The 19701-nt window shown below is 37.1% G+C and overlaps 5 protein-coding genes across 5 annotated transcripts; all 5 read right to left on the reverse strand.

Annotated features, from left to right (window-relative positions):
* Positions 1–210: 210 nt before the first annotated feature.
* On the reverse strand, positions 211–2829 carry TM35_000141730 (calpain-like cysteine peptidase; the record flags this gene model as incomplete). The annotated part of the gene is made up of 1 exon (XM_029025618.1): positions 211–2829. The coding sequence occupies one exon, from the start codon at positions 2827–2829 to the stop codon at positions 211–213; it is 2619 nt and encodes an 872-aa protein (XP_028883028.1).
* A 2406-nt stretch (positions 2830–5235) lies between these two features.
* TM35_000141740 (calpain cysteine peptidase) lies at positions 5236–7407 on the reverse strand (the record flags this gene model as incomplete). The annotated part of the gene is made up of 1 exon (XM_029025619.1): positions 5236–7407. One exon carries the CDS (start codon positions 7405–7407, stop codon positions 5236–5238), a length of 2172 nt encoding a protein of 723 aa, XP_028883029.1.
* A 2019-nt stretch (positions 7408–9426) lies between these two features.
* On the reverse strand, positions 9427–11463 carry TM35_000141750 (calpain-like cysteine peptidase; the record flags this gene model as incomplete). The annotated part of the gene is made up of 1 exon (XM_029025620.1): positions 9427–11463. One exon carries the CDS (start codon positions 11461–11463, stop codon positions 9427–9429), a length of 2037 nt encoding a protein of 678 aa, XP_028883030.1.
* A 1837-nt stretch (positions 11464–13300) lies between these two features.
* Positions 13301–15379, reverse strand: TM35_000141760 (calpain-like cysteine peptidase; the record flags this gene model as incomplete). Its single annotated transcript, XM_029025621.1, has 1 exon — positions 13301–15379. The coding sequence occupies one exon, from the start codon at positions 15377–15379 to the stop codon at positions 13301–13303; it is 2079 nt and encodes a 692-aa protein (XP_028883031.1).
* Positions 15380–17110: 1731 nt separating this feature from the next.
* Positions 17111–19699, reverse strand: TM35_000141770 (calpain-like cysteine peptidase; the record flags this gene model as incomplete). The annotated part of the gene is made up of 1 exon (XM_029025622.1): positions 17111–19699. A coding segment is annotated over one exon (2589 nt), but the record flags the coding sequence as incomplete, so codon positions are not given.
* Positions 19700–19701: the final 2 nt, after the last annotated feature.

Consider the following 19701-nt stretch of genomic DNA (forward strand, 5'->3'; position numbering starts at 1 on the left):
CTTGTACAAAAGACTATACACATTCAAAACCATAGATATATATATACAGACTACACACAGACCACACACAAGCACCAGAGAAAATCATAAATATATATATAAATATATATAAATATAAATAAAACACATATATATACCCACACAAAGAGAGCAAGATATTACTTTATTTTTTCTTCTTCTTTTTTTTCTTCTTTTTACTTGTCATCACTTTTACTTCACAGACTTACCCACAAAAGTCCCGGGAAAAGCAAAAGGCGAATCCGATGGGGATGAAACTTGATAACGACACTTAACAGACGTTTCCGAGGCAATTTCAAACTTCATATTATTATGAAAAATTCCTGTCTTGGATGAGAAACGTACAAATCTGGCACGGACACCATTTTCTGTATTATTAGAGGAAGATACACTCTTTGTGGATGTACTACCTCCTTGTTTACTCCCGTCTGATGTACAGGGGAGACTTGTAAAGAAACTCAAAACATAGGATCCCTCTCCAGAGGCACTACGTGGAATAATATAATATGGATTATACTCCGGTAGTAAATCAGCAATAAAACTAACTTGCGGAAATGCATGGAAGGTCACCGCACATCTACTAGGAGCATCACAGTCTTCTGTAGAACTTAAAACGACTTCTTGCAATTTCCCATTTTGTTTTTGTGACGATTTCTTTTTAGACTTTTCACTGTTTCCATTATTCACTTGTTGATGATTATGAAGATGATCCTCCGTGTGGTGTTGTAAACTATTTCTTTTCACGCAATGACGTGAGAGATGCAGGACGATGGGCTCTGGGTAATCCCCTCCTCGTACTATCTGATCTAATACAGTCAGTAAAAAAGTACGACAGGGTACTTCCAACTTGATTACACATCCAGGAATACCTCCTTTTTCAAAATGGTGTTCCACACGATATTGATAGAAGGAACTATGTCGAAAGCAAACACCACATCCACGAAAGTAATGGACTACATCATTCCACTCCATCCAAATGGAACTATCATCTTTGGCTTTTTCATTATAACCACATGCAAGAGCTATGGCTGGATGTTGTGTCCATGCAGGATCACGTGATCCCCAATTTCCCGTCCAATCCGCAGAGTTACCAAAAATATTTCTAAGTTTCACAAGACGCCAAATATTTTCATAGGGTGAAGATTTATTGGTAGGGAGTGGTTTAAATAATTTCATATCTAAAACAGTACAAGCATCCTTTGACGATAATCCAAGTCGTTGGTAGCTTTTATTACCTAATGCAGGGCTTGGTTTATCAAAGATAATCATAAATCCCAATTCCGCATAACGTCTTAGTTTATCAAAGAGTTCCTCATGATGACGTTTCGTGTCTACTAAACCAGCATCCAGGCGGTTTGTAGGATATCCTGTAAGCATGCCTAATGCAACAAGGGTATCTAGTTTCGACAAACAACCATATCCCCCACAGAGTTTCGCACATGCCTTTTCCACCAATCCAACCCACAACTCTGCTGGATCCCCCACACACTTCCCCCCCGCCAGCCGCATATCCAACACGGGGAAGTAGTGATCCACAACAACAGGCGTCCACCAGCCATTTCGGCAGAGTGTGACTCGAGTGGCCCCGCAGTGGTGTTCATCGCCGGCCGCGGATGGGCCGCCGGGGTGTCGGAAGAGTCGCGCGACATCCGCGGGCTCCTCGGCGAGGGCGGCGAGCGCACACATCAGCGGCCGGCCGCCAACGGCACTCACGCCCACCGATCGCGGTCGCGGGGCATTATGCAAAACATACGATGATGCCGTGATGACGGTGAGAATAGATGGGGACTGCGGTGGGGGGGTGAGATAGGCGGGGAGATAGTGTTCGGGTTTACACCAACCACAGCGGAATGGGGCCTTCTCTGGATCCGCATGACTACCAAGAAGAGAAGAGATATTTGGTGGAAACTCTGTATCCATGAATGGAATTTGTTTCTCTACACACCAACGAAGTACATCCTCACTAGTGGTATGCCATGTGCTGTTTGAACCACGTTTAATACCTTTTGATGAAAGAAGAGCATAAATTCTTTCTTTTTCTTCTTTAAGAAATGGTTCACAGGCACGGATAGAAGCTTCCATAAATGCACGACTGACTGGACGTAGTTTAACATCATGTTCAAACATTTTTACTGTTCCTTGTATGAAATTTTGTGTATCACCTGGATGAACGACGAGATGAGCTTCTAAACTTCCATCAGATCGTTCTCGTAATGTTGTAAAGCCCATTACTTCAATTCGGGATTCCTCACTAAAAATGCATAATACTTCTAATTCATAAAAAACAGTATCATTGTAAAATCTCCAAGTGCGTCCATCTAGGCTTACAATCCTATAACAACAAGCTATTTCCCCATCATTCACAGGAATTAGTAAAGGAATAATATCCTCACCTCCACTTAACTGAGATGGATAACCGTGTTTAAATCGACCTCCACCTCTTCCCTGATAATTATGAATCTTTACAGGAATCAGGGATTCACTACTACTACTATCACTATTATAATAGACGTATCCGTGAAGATATTCATCCTTTGAATAAGGGTTATCATATTCTGTTCCCAGAACTACTTTAGGAGAAATAGCTGTAGTTAACTGCAAGGTTGTATCCCAATCATCATTGGCACATATTAATGATGAGGCAAGCGGTTTATAGGATTGGCTTTGATTTTTGCTATACGATGCTCCCTCCATACTCACACGACGGGGAGGACCTTCTGCGGAACAGGAAACAAGACTAAAATCACCGGCACCATTCGTACGAGTTCCCCATGGCCCATGTACTGCTGCTCGTGAGGCTCCACTTCCCATTTAGTACTAAATAATAATAATAAAAAAAAATAATAACAATAATGCTAATAACTCTGTGGAATATGAGAATGACAAAACACAAAGATAAGAAAAAAAGGTTTATGGTAGGGGAACTCCCTGTATATATATATATATATATATATATATATATATATAACCCTCTTCCTTTTTTCTTCTCCCCTGGTTTCCTACAAATATGAGAAAAAAAAAGAAGAAAAAAAAAAACATGAATGCAAATATACTATTCTCTTGTCCTCAAAAAATAAGAAAGGTTTATACCACCACCACATTGCAAATATCAATCAATGTTAAGAGGAAGAAAAAAAAAAGAATCATTATCACACTTCCCTTTTACTCCCGCTTTTCTTCTTTTTTTTTTGTTTCTTTCTTTCCCCCTTCCCAATACAGTGAGTCTTTGCCCTCTTCTTGCATTTATAGCTTTCAATAGCACCTCTTAACGAACGTTAATAATAACAATAATAATAAAAAGACACTCAAAAAAAAAAAAAATGGCATCGGAGAGTCAAATCACTACCTACCAAAGAGAAGGGTAGATAGATAGAGAACGACATCAAGTGAAAAAGAACTACGGAAGAAAAGTAGAAATTAAAAAAAAAAAAAATACGAGAAACAAAAACAATGAAAATACGCATCTTCCGCATTCCCACATTGCCTTTGTTATTGAGACTCGTGTCAGAAGGTTTGTTTATTTTCTTTTTTTTTTTTTTCTTCTTCCATTCTCCCTGCAAAGACTATCCCTCACTCTATAATCCCCACCCCTTCAGTATGCAGGCAACCACAAAGACGTCTATGCACATAAGTGATGAATAGTCTTAAGAATAATAATCATAATCATAATAATACAAAACACAATCATCCGGCTGTTGTGACTCCTACAGCCATTTATAGGTGAGGTGGAGAGTTTATTTTTTTTTTTTTCCTTTTTCTGGTGGGTCATCATCATCATCTCCATCGATCAAAACACCTACACCTACACAGAGAGAGAGATCCACTTTGCTTGCAACTATCACTACTATGGGAAAGTCCATCTTTTGCCACGGAATGGAACCCTCATGGGTATGATAAATAATGTGAATGTACAGAAATGCACAAACACATTTATTTATTTATTTATTTTTCTTCTCTAGATTCGATACATTTATATGGTCGAATCATATACAGATCATGAATATGAACGACGCAGGAAACCCCAATTGGGAAGTTAGGAGAATAAAACAAACACACATATAAACAAAGAAACAAAAAGAAGAAAAAAAAAATAGAACAAGAATCTATCGGAACAAAAAAAAAAAGATCACTACTAATTTTATTTTTTTTTTCCGGTTCTACGGTTCCGCGTTGTCTCTTCTCTCTTCCTTTTTTTTTTCTTTACAAAAGTGATGCTTTCATTCTTTTCTTTTGCTTTTCTTCTTCAGTAGGTAGAAAATCTCCTTTTTTATTTTCCTCTGAGAAATATATATATATATATATATGGCCTTCCTCTTTAAGCACTACTAGTACTATCATCATCACCCCTCAACCTCACAGTAAGAAACTCTCATGTGTAGTAGAAACAAAATAATAAGCAGAGAAAGTGATTCAATTCTCTGTAATGATGATGATGATAATAATGATATTGTCATTATTGTTGTGTTTGATGTTCTCATCTCTCTCTCTTTCTCTTTCTCTCTATTTCTCTGTTTATTTCTCTATCCATTGCGAGAGAAACACAAGAGCACAGAGGACCGTGTAGAAATGGGTTAAGAGGGAAAGAAACGAAAGAAGGGGGATGAAAGAGAAAAACAATATAAACAAAAAAAGACCTCTTCATAAGAAGAAGAAGAAGGAACAAAAAAAAAAGACCAAATCGTGAGAAAACCGCCATGAAAAAAGTCCAACAGAGATGAAATATTAGAAAAAAAAAAAACATGAACGGTGTGACGCAAGATTTGTAATGATAGAAACATCACCAATATCAACAAAAGCAAAAAAAAAAAAATTCTAGAGAAAAAAAAACAGTTGAAATAACAGAGAAACATAATATATAAACAAGGTAGTCAAGAAAAAAAAAAAAAAAAACATTATGTGAACATCACCCTGAAGGAATATATTTAAAAGAAAAGAAAAGAAAAGAAAAACACTTTATCTATTGCTTTTTAGTTAATATTCTTATTAAGAGTTTTCAACGTTCCTCTCTTTTTTATTTTTCTCCTTTCACCTTATCCATTCGTGAGAAGAGAAAATAACTAAGGGAATAGACCAAAAAAAAGAAGTAAAATACCTCGCTTTGATTAAAATAAAAATACCACATTTTATTCTTTCTGTTTTTTTTTTTTTTTTTTTTCCTCCTTTGGATCTCACATTCTAGTCACATTCTGACTCCCCCTTCCACTAATGAGGTGTTACTTAATTCTTCTTTGACTTTTTACTGCTGTCATTATCACTCTTCTTCGCTCCACTCATACTTTGTGTGATCTCTTTACCGCTAAACTCCTTTGGAAATCCCTCTTCAGGGCAATGCACCTGAAAGGTGGCTACTGTAGACTTCCCCTTACCTGAGAAGTCTGCCTTATTGTTAAATATCGCACTCTCTTCTGGAATTCTCTGGAACTCTACCTTTACATCAGAGCCAATACCATCATCGCAGAAGAGACCCAGAACGTAAGGAACCCCAGTCTTATCAGACATCATGCGAGGGATAAGAAGATATGGGGAGTTCTCCGGTGTGAGTGTACACAACATCCCCACATCACGACTCTGCATGAATGTAAACTGATTAGTTGGATGATCCGCGTCCAGGTTACTATTCTGTTCCACCTGCATCTCAGATGTAGATCCTTTTCCACTACTGAGAGTGAGCATAATTGGTGGATATTCCTCTGGGGCATTCTCCTTGCCTCTGTGATCTTCCTGAGAAAGTGTACACGCAATATAGGTCTTTTTCTTAACCGTAAACTGAACACATACATCAGGAATGCCTTGATTAAAGGATCCACGAATGCGATAGTCTTTACTGTGAGGATGAGTAAATACAACTCCACATCCGTTGAAATACTTTTGAACATCCTTCCACGACATCCAGAAACATCCCTCTACTTGTGCAGGATATCCACACGCCGCAGCCACCCTTGGATAGGTTTCCCATTTTGGATCTGAATCATTCCAATCCCCCTTCCATTCAACATCTTTTACCCATGGATTGCGAATCTGCATAAGGGAAATTTTATCCTCTGGAATGTGAACAACGGAAGTTACACTGTATCCAAACCCCATTAACAAACCAGCCTCCTTGTAAAGTTTTTCTTTTTCCTCATCTTCAGCAGTTTTAACAGGAGTACTTAAAACAATAAAAAATCCTTGACGATTGTACCGTTCTAAACGCTCAAGTAACTCTGTATCTTCAGCTTCAATATCTTTCGCCAAAGATTCATCATATCGGGTAGTTGGATACCCTGAAAGATCTTGCAGAGCAAGTAATGGATCACCAGCGATAATATTTGCATAACTTCCATGAAGTTTAGCGTAGGCTTTTTCCATCATGGAGACCCACATCTCACATGGATCATTAGCGGATCTGGCATACTTTGCCACTCCACCAACAACAGGAAGGTAATTATCCACAATAACATTTTGCCACCAACCATTCTTATTAAAAGTAACACGATGTGCTCCAACAGCACGTTCTTTGGCTGTAATTTCAGGATCGACAGGATGAGAAAACATTCTTCGTACCAAAAATGGATTCTCTGCAAGAGTAGCGATAGCGCAAGTAACCCAGCAATCCCCAAGATCTCCTTGATCAATATTTAATGCATTGATTTTATTACGGAATAAACGCACAAGAGGAGCATAACCATCTGGAAGGTACATATCTTGACGAGCCCAAGGAAGTACCTTCATAGGTCGATTAGAACCTTTTGCAATGGAATCTTGACAAGGTGGAAATTTAGTATCAACAAATGGGATTCTTAATCTTACACACTTTGCAAGAATATCATCTTCTGTTGTACAGTCATCAGACATTTCCCTTACTCTTACCAATTCTTCTTCTATCCGTTGGCCGTACTGTTCAGCTTTGGTTTTAAGATATTCCTCTGATAATGGTAATGCATTGATTTTACTTTTAAAACCAGTAAAGGATCCCCTTACATATTTAACGGTTTCACCAGGATATACAACCAATTCTGCAAGATATTCTTCTGTACCATCCAAGTTCGTTACTTTTGTATTTCCTAATGGTCGAACAGTAGAACCTTTATTAAATGTAAAACCGACATGCATTTCATAAGTACGAGTATCATTGTAAAAGGCCCAGACATCATCTTTTACAATACGATATAAAAGACCATTGTCAAAGCATGGTATGACTTCTTCTCCAGTAAAAGTTGGTCCAGCGAGTTTAAATATTTTATCTTCAGGTCTCTTTTCTGGTAATGGTTGAATAGTGCGTTCTTCAAATTCATCAATATCTTTCTTCTCAACCTTCTTAGCTCCGTTTTTCTGTTGTTGTTGTTGTTCACGGTTGGCGGAATTGGTTACCACCCCTCCTGATTTCCCACAAGATAGTCCACAACCCATACTTTTTTAATGGGTAGGATGTACCTCAATTAGTAGAAGGCTAACTCTATCTAAATAAGAAGAAAAAGAAGGATAGTCTATCCCTTTCTAGAAGAAGAGAAGAAGTTTAAAAAAAAAAAAGAAGAAAAAAAAGGCGTTAAACTTTGTCTTTTTTTTTTTCTTTATTTCTTTCTTTCTGAACTAAACTACTTTTCTTTCTTTTACTTTTTAAGTGTGTGTGTGTATTTTGCGTGTTGGGTATTTATTATTCCTTGGTTGATTAGTTTTGTCCACGAATATCACGATGGCTTATCCTTAAAGAAAAAAAGAAGAAAAGAATAGTGAAGAAAGACAGGCACTACAGTCGACAAAAGTTAAGAAAAGAATAAAATGATTTAATGAAAAAAAAAAAATGGAAATGATACCCTTTTTTTCTTTTTTTTTTTTTTCATCCCTTCTTGCCTCTACCCTTTAGTGACACCGCTCTTGTCAGTTTTGCTTTTTCCCAACCACTCACGAAAATAGTAAAATAAAAAATAAAAAAAAGAACGATTTTCACATTGCTTCTGTATACCGTATAATAATTTCCCCTTTTTTTTTCTTTTTTTGCTCTTGTTGTTATTATTCCTGACGCACTTCACTTATTATTCCTGAAATTCTCTACAGATATATATTATATAATATATATATATATATATATATATACCCTCACCGCACTCAGTTTTTAAAAACAAGGAGACCCTTCAGGTAATAAGAAATCACACATTGCGATACCAAAAAGAATAAAATTTTGAAAAATGAAGGGGTTTCACAATAGTGAACAGAAACAAAAAAAAAATAAAAATAAAATAAAAATAAACACTGAGAACCCAACTTCACACACACACACAAACTCCCAATGGTTAAGAAACATAAGTATCATACAGCAGATAAAGTCAAATCATTTGCAGCACCCAAGAGGAATTTCACATACTCCTCCTCTTCTTTTTTTTTGTTTTACCAGATATTTGATTACACCGATCATCAGGAAGAAAAAGGTAATAAAAAGTGTATATATACATACACATATGTATATATATAAACTTTTTCTACTATCACCACACGTATTCCCTTTGGTTGTTCTTATTCTCTTCTCACAACCTTATTCTTTCCAAAATACATTCACAAAACAATCATAAACAATGACTATGGTATTTCGTTAGGATGGTGTATTTTTTTTTTTTTTTTCTTCCTTCATTTCATTCCTGCTCAAAAAAAAAAAAATATATATAAATAAATAAAAAAATAAACATATACTCAAGGAGACACCAGAAAAAACTAAAACCCAAAGATAAAAAAAAAAAAAAAACACGTATCAATAACATGAGGCCACGAATAACAATACATAAACACACACATACACATACCCTCTCTCTCTCTCTTTTTCTTTTTTTTCTATTATTTTGTTTTTTATATATCTACTTTTTTCTTGTACAGGGCCAACATATGGTCTCCCTTTTTTTTTTTTAAAGTGTTGGTGTGTCTGTACAGTGTTATTGCATTCGTTTGTCATTTAACAACATGCTTTGTGTACACAACTCACTAGAAGCAAAGAAGAAAAAAAAAAAATGTCATGATATTAATTTTGTTTTTGTTTTTGTTTTTTTTCCTTTCTGTGTTTGTGGGGTGTGTCACCTGCAATGCTGCTGTGAAAAAGAAGGAATATAAAAAAAAAAAAAATACAAACAGAACCACCCATTTCTTTTTTTTTTTTCATTTCTTTTAAATGGGAGTCATAGAATTTCTAATTGAATCATCACTACATTTGACAGAATAACACATATCGTAAGAAACATAAAAGGGAAATAAGAACCAAAAGCAGAGATAACTACAAGAGAAAATATTTCAAATGATAGCTAAGAAATATATATATATACTGCACGTATTCTCTTTTTTTTTTCTTATTGTGGAGCTTTTTGCTTTTTCTTTTCCTTTCTTTTTTACTTCTGCAAGTTGGTACCCACTTCTCTTTTTTTTTTTCTTGTTGTTTATTCTTCTCCACTACAAGATTTCAACTGCTGTCTTGTAGTCCAAATGTGAATTGTTATCTTTGGTTTGGTACGTTACCTCTACAGGTTCCGATTTAACTGCGAATTGAGGATAATTTTCAAAAACATCCGTATCTTCTGGTAGAGACTTAAACGAAACCCTCACAGGTCCACCTTCGGTTACGGCCACGGGTGAAAGTACACCCAATGTAAACGGTAAGGTCACCCCTCCACTCTCCGCAACGTTCATACGTCGAGGGACCACCAAATAAGGAGATTGCTCTGGCGTAAATTCATAAATCATGCTTACATCACGACCATGTAAAAAGACATAATCGCTACTTGGAACTTCTGCATCTGCAGAGGTGTTGGCCACAACATTAAATTGATGACCACCATCTTCACTGCAGGCCAGATTTAATAAAATGGGATCATATTCTTTTGACTCCTTATCTGTGCCTCGATGATCGGGTTGAGAGAGAATCAAGGCGAGTACCACTGGAGAGGTTACAGATATCTCTAGACACACATTAGGCACTACTCTAGTAAAGCTTCCAGGTATTCGATAATCAAAAGATGAAGGATAATTAAAAAGTACACCACATCCAACAAAATATTCCTTCACATCTGCCCAATCCATCCATAGAGAATCTTCAGAACCATCACGATTAGTACACTCTGCAGCCACATCTGGGTTTGCCTCCCATAAATGGGATGATGGACTCCAGTTACCTTTCCACTGTACTCCATTACTCCATGGATTACGAAATCGGAATAATCCAAATCCGTTTACATACTGCAAATTAAGTACAGGTAATGCATATCCAATAGTTATACCAGCTTCCTTATACATGTTCATTCGCGTCTTTTCATCATTTGCTCCAGAAGTACTAAACAAAATGGTATGCCCTGCATTACATAACATAAGAAGACGTGTAAAAAATTCATTACTCTTGTCAGGATTACTTTTTGCTTCAGAGAATGCGGCATCAAGACGAGAAGTTGGCCACCCTGTTAAATCCCGAAGGGCAAGAAGGGGATCACCACTAGCAATATTAACAAAACCTCCATTACGTTTAGCGTAGGCTTTTTCCAATATTGAAACCCATAATTCACATGGATCAGTTCTACTGCGTGCAAAACGTGGTTTACCAGCAACAACAGGTAAAAAATCATCCACCACATAAGATTTCCACATACCATCTCTGTTAATAAGGGCCCGATAAGCTCCTACAGAGGATTCTTTGGTGGTCTGTTTAGAATCTGTAGGGTGTCGAAAAATATTTTTAACTTGATCTGGTTTCTCTGCCAATATAGATGTAGCACTCATTACCCAAGAATCACTTAATTCTCCTTGTTCCAATGATGATGGGGTAATAGGATTTCGAAATAATGCCACATAATCCACAAGCTCTTTTGGAAGGTATTCTGATGGTCTAAGCCATGGTAATGATATCATAACTCCTTTGCCAGCATCCAGAGATTTGTCTGTAGGTGGAAATGAAGGATCAACAAAAGGAACATTACGTGCAATACACTCTTTCAACACTTCTTCTGGGTCCTGAGATGCACATACTTGTGAAACTTCATTTATAGCCTTTTTAACAGATTCCACATTAGCTGATGAAACTTTTTCCAAGTATTCTCTTGAAAGAGGTTTACCTTCAAAACGACTCTTATAGCCATTCCATGTTCCAGATACAAACATGGTTGTTTCAAGTGGACAAACCACCGTGGTGGCCACAAACTCTCCATCTTGATTGGGTTTAATTTTGGTGTTATCAAGTGCAGTTAATTTAGAATCCTTTCCAAAGGTAAAGGTAACATTCATTTCAAATGTAGTGGTGTCATTATAGAGAGCCCACTTCTTTTCTTCCTGGTTAATAACGCGAAATAAATGACCTCCATCAAAGCAAGGGGTTACCTCGCCTTCATAGGTAGGACCACATCCACGCCAAGGTCCATTTGATTTTTTTTGGACCTCAGGAAGCGGCTGAACGTTAGCCTCATTAAACTCATCAAAACAATTTGTATCAACCTTCGCTGACATCTTACGTTATCCCTGTATTGTAGTATTTCTTATTTCTATACTTTGTAACTTCCTTTTCTTTCTTTTTTTTTTCTTTTTCTTTCCTTTACTCTTCTTCTTAAGTCTTACGGCTTGTGATAGATTGATCTAACAACCACAGTTCTACTGACTGCGTTTCAATACGTAATACACCCTCTTGCGATGTCACTATCTTTAAAAAGAATAGTAAAGAATAGTAAAAAGAGAAAAAAAAGAAAAGAAAAGAGAAAAAAAAAGAGAGAAGGAGGCAAATAACAAGTGTATGTTACGATGGATACATTATAAGAAAATCCAACCAATAAGATTAGTGACCCCCACTTAAAAAAAGAAAAAAAAAAATGGGCAATTCTTAACCAGTATCACGGACTCTACCAAGCAGTTAAAAAGAGATAAATAGGACGAATGAAGAGAAACAGAAGACCACAGCAATCGATTGAAGCAGTTCATCAACAACTCTCTTCTTCGTTTCTTTTTGTTTTTAATTTTGACATTAACCATGAGAAAAGAAAAAAAAAAAAAAAACGTATGGAGTATTAGATTAAGGCGAAGAAAAAAAAAAAAAAAGAAAAGTGACTGGTAAGAAGCAATTTGTGTATCCCTTGTTTGCTTGTAATAATTGGTTTATTTATTGGATCATGCCCATGCCCATGCCCCCTACTGCAGGAATAAAAAAAGAACAACCAACAGGGTCCTATAATGAGATTGGTGAGCATAATCACATATTTTCACCAAAAATAGATACACCAAATAATATAATATGGTAATAAAAATAATAATCATAATCATAGTAAAAATAAAATAAATAAATAAATACGCTTGTAGCACATGCATTTATTTGCTTTTTTTTTTTTTTTGTTTTTGCTGCTCTTTTACGTCATCAGTAACTATCATTCTTTTCTTTTTTTTTTTACTTTTTTGACCCATAATCGAGTCAACCCAAAACAGCTTACCTCACTCAATATCCATACGCGAAACAATAACTGGACTATGATGACAACAAAAAAGGAAAGGAAAAAAGAAGCCTCCAGAAAGAAACCCCAAAAACAAAGGAACGGCAAAAGGGAAATAAAAAAGGTGAAAGGCGAAAAAGAACATAAAATCAAGAGAACCATGAAAATTATGAAGATCATCGCACAATAAAAAGGAATAAAAAAATAAAAATAAAAACAACGGAAACATTAGAATGCAATAAAGAAATAAATAAAAAAACATTCTAACATACACTTTATTATTATTAGCAGCGCTGCTGTTGTCGTTGTTTTTTATTTATTATTATTACTATTTCTTCGTGTACCTTTCCAATCTAGATTGTGGGTACATTCTCTGGTGAATTTGTGCGACATCACACTTGTACTGGTCTCTTTAATTATATTTTGCATTTCTACAATTATGACATTGGAAGATGCAACCCTCACTTTCTTTTTCTTTTTCTCTGAATCTCACTAATTCTTTTTTCCCTTATCACATGAAATAACTACTTTACTGACAATCACTGGAATTGAAAATCCCAGCAGCAAAAAAAAAAAAAATAATAATAAATAAATAAATAACAATGACAAAAACAAAACAAAATAAAAAGCAGTGAGGCACTTATTATTCACATTATAAGGGTGTCCCCTTTAAAGATTTTCTACCTATTTAATTTCCCTATTCCCTTTTCCCAATGTCAGCATGTCTCTTTCGCTATCTCTCTCTCTCTCTCTCTCTCTCTGGGTGTGTGTGTGTAGATAAGAGTGAGAATGAGATATACATACATACACAATAGATATATTTATATATACCTAGTTAGACTTTCTTAGAAACAAATATCTGCTTATTCTTACGAATCATCCACTTGTATGATGGTTCCGGCGTAGATGTCTGGGAAGAATTGCTCAGGTGCGAGTGCCTGAAATTCCGTCTGGCATGGTACAGTGATGGCATCAAAAGTTCTGATATTATCAAACAATGGAGATCCTGGTGCGAGGGCACGGAAGCCGACATGTACGTGAGTGTTAGGTGTTCCCACTGCGATTGGAGAACGTAAACCAAGAACATAGGGGAGTTCTGCGTATGAACTCATCGTGCGTGGAACGACAAGGTATGGGGAGTTCTCTGGAAGGAATTCATAGAACAGGCTTGTCTCTCGGGTTTCAAAGAAGGTGTATTCTTGTGTCGGGTGGTCTGTGTCGAAGCCGCTGTTGAGATCGACCCGCATAGGGGAAAGGGCTCCGCAGCCGTGGGCAATGCTAATCATGATAGGTGAGTACTCCGCCTTATCTGTTCCCCGACGGTCATCCTGGGAAAGCATCACACACATGATAACAGGTACCCCCACTGTAATTTCCAGACAAGTAGTGGGTACACTTTGCATAAAACAACCACGAATACGGAAATCATACATGGGATCTTGAATGAAACAAACACCACAGCCAGTGAAAAGATTAATAGCCTCACCCCACTCAAGGAAAAAGGAACCATCTTCTTCTTCATTATAGTTACAAGCGTTAGCAACATCTCTGTACTGTTTCCATTTGCTATCACCTCTCTTCCAAAGGCCTTGCCAACGAGGACCATGTTCACGAACCCAAGGATTACGGACGTGTAACATTCGAAGGTCATATTGTGGGAAATACATTATTTTTAACACAGCATAAACATGACCAAGGTAAAGTCCAACACGTTCATAGAATTCTTCAGATAATCCATTCGGACGTCTCATTAAAAGTTCTCTTGTAGGGGTAGTCATTACAGCTTGGTAACCAAAGCTGTTGTATTGCAATAAGTGACCGAACAATTCCATACCTCCATTTGTGGAAGCTTCAATAAAAGCATTATTAAAAGATGAACAAGGGTAACCAGTTAAATCTTGAAGTGCGTGTAAGGGATCACCAGCAATAATAAAACCATAACCTCCATGTATCTTTGCATAAGCCTTTTCAAGTATTGAAACCCACAACTCCAAAGGATCTCCTTTGCTACGTGCAAATTTAGGACGTCCACCTGCACAAGGTAAATAATCATCCACAATAACATTTGTCCACCAACCATTTTTGTTAAATGTAACACGATAGGCACCAACTTCACGTTCTTTTTTTCCTTCATCCAAACTGAGAGGATGACGAAATAAATCACGTACCTTGTCTGGGAATTCTGCAACACATGCCACTGCGCCAACGAACCAGGAATCTCCCAGATCTCCTTCATCAATATTATTTGGATGAACACCATTACGAAACAAACGAGCTTGTTTTGCATTTTCATCTGATAAATACATACAAGGTCGTAACCATGGAATCATCTTTAATTCTATTAAAGATCCAATTTGAAGTGACTCCTGCTCTGGTGGAAAAGCAAAATCCACAAATTTTATCCTTTTGGCAACACATGCTCTTAAAGTCTCGTCAGTGGCCACATCAGAACCTACCAAATTGTAGATGTCGTAAGTTTCCTTTTCAATTGTACCCTTATTTTCCACAACCAGATCTTCCAGATAATTATCTGAGAGTTCTTCTGCCTTGATATTACTTGTGTAACCCCCAGGTTCACCTTCGATAAAAAGTTCAGTTTCAAGTGGATATACTATCACACTACAGGTATAGGAGCCATCAGAATTTTTTCTCATTGAAGTATTTTGAAGAGCCTTAATATTTGACTCATCATCAAATGTTACCTCCACACGCATTTGACAATTTGGTGTATCGTTGTAGAATGACCATCGTGTTGTCCTTCCTTCTTCTACAATACGAAACAGTAGACCCTCGTCAAAGCATGCAGTCGCAGTTCCTTCGTATGCAGGACGTCCATAACAGTAATCTGTATAGTTACGGTCAGTTACGGTCCCCTCATCAAACTCATCCACAGCACCAAAAATGCTATTGGTGCTCATTCCAGATTCCCTTGCTCCATAAAAAGACATGATATCTTAAAAACTCAATTGCACTTTTACCGATACTTTTTTAGGACTGGGGTTTTTTCTCGTTTTTTTTTTCTTTCTTTTTTAGTTTTTATTGATATATGCACAGTCTTTATTTCCTAATAGGTCTTTCCGATTACGTAACTGTGTGAGTCTGCTTCAGAAAGAAAAATTGAGGGGTGAACTCTTTAATTCCCGTAATATTTCTTTTTGATCTGAATAATCTTGTCGAGAAAACGTGGGACAACTTTACTACTCTTTTATGTAAGAAAAGGAAAAGAAAAAAGGAAAAAAAATATATATGCAATAGATGAGAAAACAACAGAGAACCCATAGGATACTCACCGGAAAGGAAAAAAGGAAAGAAAAGAAAATCTTCTACAACACATATTTAGATATTTTTACTTTCTCGCGTAGAGGTCATTCAGTTTCACCTTCCTTTCATCTCTCTTCATAAAAAAAAAAATATTTTGCAGAGTATAGGAAAAGATACGGACTGCCGACGAGAAAACACGCAAGGCAAGAACAGATAAAAAAAAAAAAAAAAAANAAAAAAAAAAAAAAAAAAAAAGTAAAAACAAAACAAAACAAAAAAACAAAAACACAGAATCAAAAAGGGGTTAACTATGATGATAAACCGCTAAAACGAGAAAAGGCATGATACTCTGCTGTTGTTTAAACTAACAGGCCAGCCTTTACTACATTTCTATGATACCTTCACATAGTCCAGAAAAATAAATATGTAACCCCTGTCTTTTACCGTGTCCCTTTAAATACCTTTCCTTTGTCCACCCTTGAAAACACAGACTGCGAAAATTGCACTATAGCATATGTACATATGTATGTACACGTATCTAGTCAACCGCATTAAAGGAACAAACGCATAAATCAATAAGGAAGAATCACGGAATAATAATAAAAAAGCAAAGGGGAAACAATGTCACCAAATTATTTTTGCCCTCACATAAATATAACGGTTTTTTCAGGAGTTTTTTCATATTCGGTGTATGTCGCACAAACCATTTTTTTTTTCTTTTTACCACCCACCAACCCCTTTTTTTTTCTTTTGTTTTCTTCGTTAATACAAAAATATCAGATGAGCACTCTTCATCTAAATATATAAAAAAAACAAAGGAAAAAAGGATCAACCAAACACGAAAAAGGCAGTGAGAGCACTATAAAGGTTCGAAAAAGAGTACTTTTTAATTTTTTTTTTTCTTTTTTCTTGTTCTAATCATTTTTTTTTCTTGATATCTCTTCCCCGAAAAAAAAAAACGGAAAAAGTAGATCCCTCTTTTATTAACGTAAAAACACATCGCGGTTAGCGAACAGGTTGGTTCTCGTTTTCTCTTTAGTATTCAGATGTTTTTGTTTTTTTTTTCTCGTGCTTGAGTTGTTTTTATGCATTCCTACACAAGTTTATTCTTTTTTTTTCTTTTTTTCGCGGTTCTTATCGACCCTTTTTTTTTACATTTTGTTCTTTTGCATTTTTTTTTTACGTTTCACGGATACATTTTTCTTTTTTTTCGTACGTGTTGCAAAGAAAAAGAATGTGCATATTCGATGCAACCAGTTCATTTCGAACCCTGTGGTTCGAAGACGATGAGAACTACTTACTTAGCGTTTGGGTCAGCAATAATAATAACAATAATGGTAATAACAATAGTAGTAGTTGTTGTTCTAGTAGTGATAGTTCTGGTTTCTGTATCAGTGGCAGGAAATCTTCCGTATAACTTACTGCACTGATGACCCTTCCTTAGTCTTGGGGTATCCATCATTGGCCATCTTTGCTTGGTACTCCACTTCGACTGGAGTTACCTCAGGATCAAACTTGGGGAAGTTTTGGAACACACGATTATCCTTATCCAATTTCTTGAAGTTAACTGTGACACCTTCCTGACCAAGAACTTTATTGCATGAAAAACCCAATGTATAGGATACTTCCCCAGCCTGTCCTTCCATAGGCATAAGACGAGGAATTAAAAGGTAGGGTGAATGATCTGGGAGGAATTTGTGCATCAAACTCACATCACGTGCTTGGAAGAAGGTCCATTTATCAGTGAGTGGATGAGAAGCATCAGCTGAACTGTTCTCCACCACCTTGTACAATTCATCTTCAACTGGATGTGCAACACTTATCATAACAGGTTGATATTCACTCACATCAGCGCGACCACGTTTATCCTGTTGGGAAATTGTAAAACACATCCATGTTGGTTCTTCAACACTGACTTCAAGTACACAAGATGGTACGCAATCCACAAATTTCGAAGGTACACGGTAATCATTAACGGAAGGCTGGAAAAAGGATACACCTCCTCCATTAAAATAATAAAGACAAGTCTCCCATGTCATCCAAAAAGTACCATCGTTGGCTTTTTGAAAAGAGCAGGCCTCAGCCACATCAGGGTACTGCTCCCATTTTTCATCATCATCACACCAATCACCATTCCATTCAGTATGACGACCCCATGCGTTACGAACCTTCACCAAACGCAATTCATACTCGGGGAAGAATTTCGCATCAAGGATAGTATATGCATGACCAGTGAGGAGTCCAACACTTTTGTATTGATTAACCAATTTAGGATCATTTGACGTACCATCTCTGGGATCTTTACCTGGTGTACTCACAATTATCAAGTAGTGAGACTTGAGATATTTTATCCAATCTTGGAAGAGATCATCTTTGCCAGAACGGGAAGCATCAGAAAAGGCTTCATCAAAGCGACAGCAAGGACGTCCTGTAATATCTTGAAGAGCGTGAAGAGGATCACCTGAGCAAATACTTGCGTAACTTCCATGTAATTTAGCAAATGCTTTTTGCATAATAGAAGGCCAAACCTCAGCGAGGTCATTTTTGCTCTTTGCATATTTAGGTTTACCACCAGCAATAGGAAGATAATTGTCAACAATTACACTGCGCCATACTCCATTTTTGTTAAAAGTTACACGGTATCCACCAACCGCACGTTCCCTCTTTCCCATTTCAGGATCAGTTGGGTGACGGAACATGTTAACAATACTTTTAGGATTTTCTGACACTGCAGCGACAGAGCATAGCAACCAGTTATCACCCAATTCTCCTTGATCCACTTCAGCAGGTCGAATAGGACCTCTGAAAAGACGAACCTGATCAATCATATTATCAGGCAAGTATGAAGAAGGACGAGCCCAAGGGAGATGCTTGAAGGGTTTCTTTGCTCCAGTATCTAGTGAAGCTTGACAAGGGGGAAATTCAAGATCCACAAAAGGAATACCGTTTTCAACGCAAGTTCTTAAAACTTCTTCAGAATTAGTCACGTCACCAACAAATCCTTTAATTTGTGCAATTTCTTGTTGAATTGTTTCATCAGCAAGTTCTTGACGACGAAGATAGTACTCTTCAGATAATGGGAGAGCCCGAAGCTTGCTTGTAAAACCATTTACATTACCCTTTACAAACATCTCTGTTTCACCAGGGTAAACAACAACCTCAGCCACATGTTCACCATTAGCTTTGGTATGCATTCCTGTATTTTCAAGTGGCTCTAACTTGGAGTGTTTTCCAAATGTAAACTGCACATGCATTTCATAGTTGCGAGTATCATTGTAGAATGCCCATGTTTTTTCTTCACGGTTCAAAATACGGTAAAGTAAGTTAGGTTCATCAAAGCATGAAAGATAATCACCTTCATAGTCTGGTTCACCATTCTTAAATGCTGGTTTTTCAACAGCCCCTTCCTCTTTCTCATAAACTGGTTGCATTGCTGTTGCCATCTCGAACTCGTCATCAGTATCCTCATTGACATCATATTCAATGGGATCCCAACGAGAAGGTTGAGTGAACGGATGTTTCCTCGGTTTAAATAGACAATTAACCTCTTGGGTGTGAGGCGGAAGTACCTCATCTTCAGGAGAACCTTGATCAGCAGTTTCAACACGCCTTACATCCCGTTGATCCTCTTCACGATCTACAGATCTTCCCTTGTCAACATTATCCTCTTCGGCTTGCCCGGATTTATCCTGCCCCTGTTCCTGCTCTCCTTCACCTACGGTAGGTGGAACCGTTTCTTCCTCAACGTACTCTCCCACATCCTTATCAGCACCTCCTTCTGCCGGTTGAGGCTCATCATGATGCACTTTTTCCTCTGCGGCATAAACACGATCCTTCTCTTCTTGTACATATTCTTCTGGATCCCGCTCAGTTTCAACGGTAACTTCCTCAGGAAAATCCTGCTCTTCCGTTTGTTGTTGTCCTTGGCTCACATTCTCCTCTGCAACAGGAGCGGCTTGGCTTTCCGATTCCTCCTTTGGATACTCAGCCGGTTCCTGATCTCCATTAT

The sequence above is a fragment of the Trypanosoma theileri genome, assembly GCF_002087225.1.
Source record: "Trypanosoma theileri isolate Edinburgh chromosome Unknown TM35_Tth_14_V1, whole genome shotgun sequence".
NCBI classification, from domain to species: domain Eukaryota; phylum Euglenozoa; class Kinetoplastea; order Trypanosomatida; family Trypanosomatidae; genus Trypanosoma; species Trypanosoma theileri.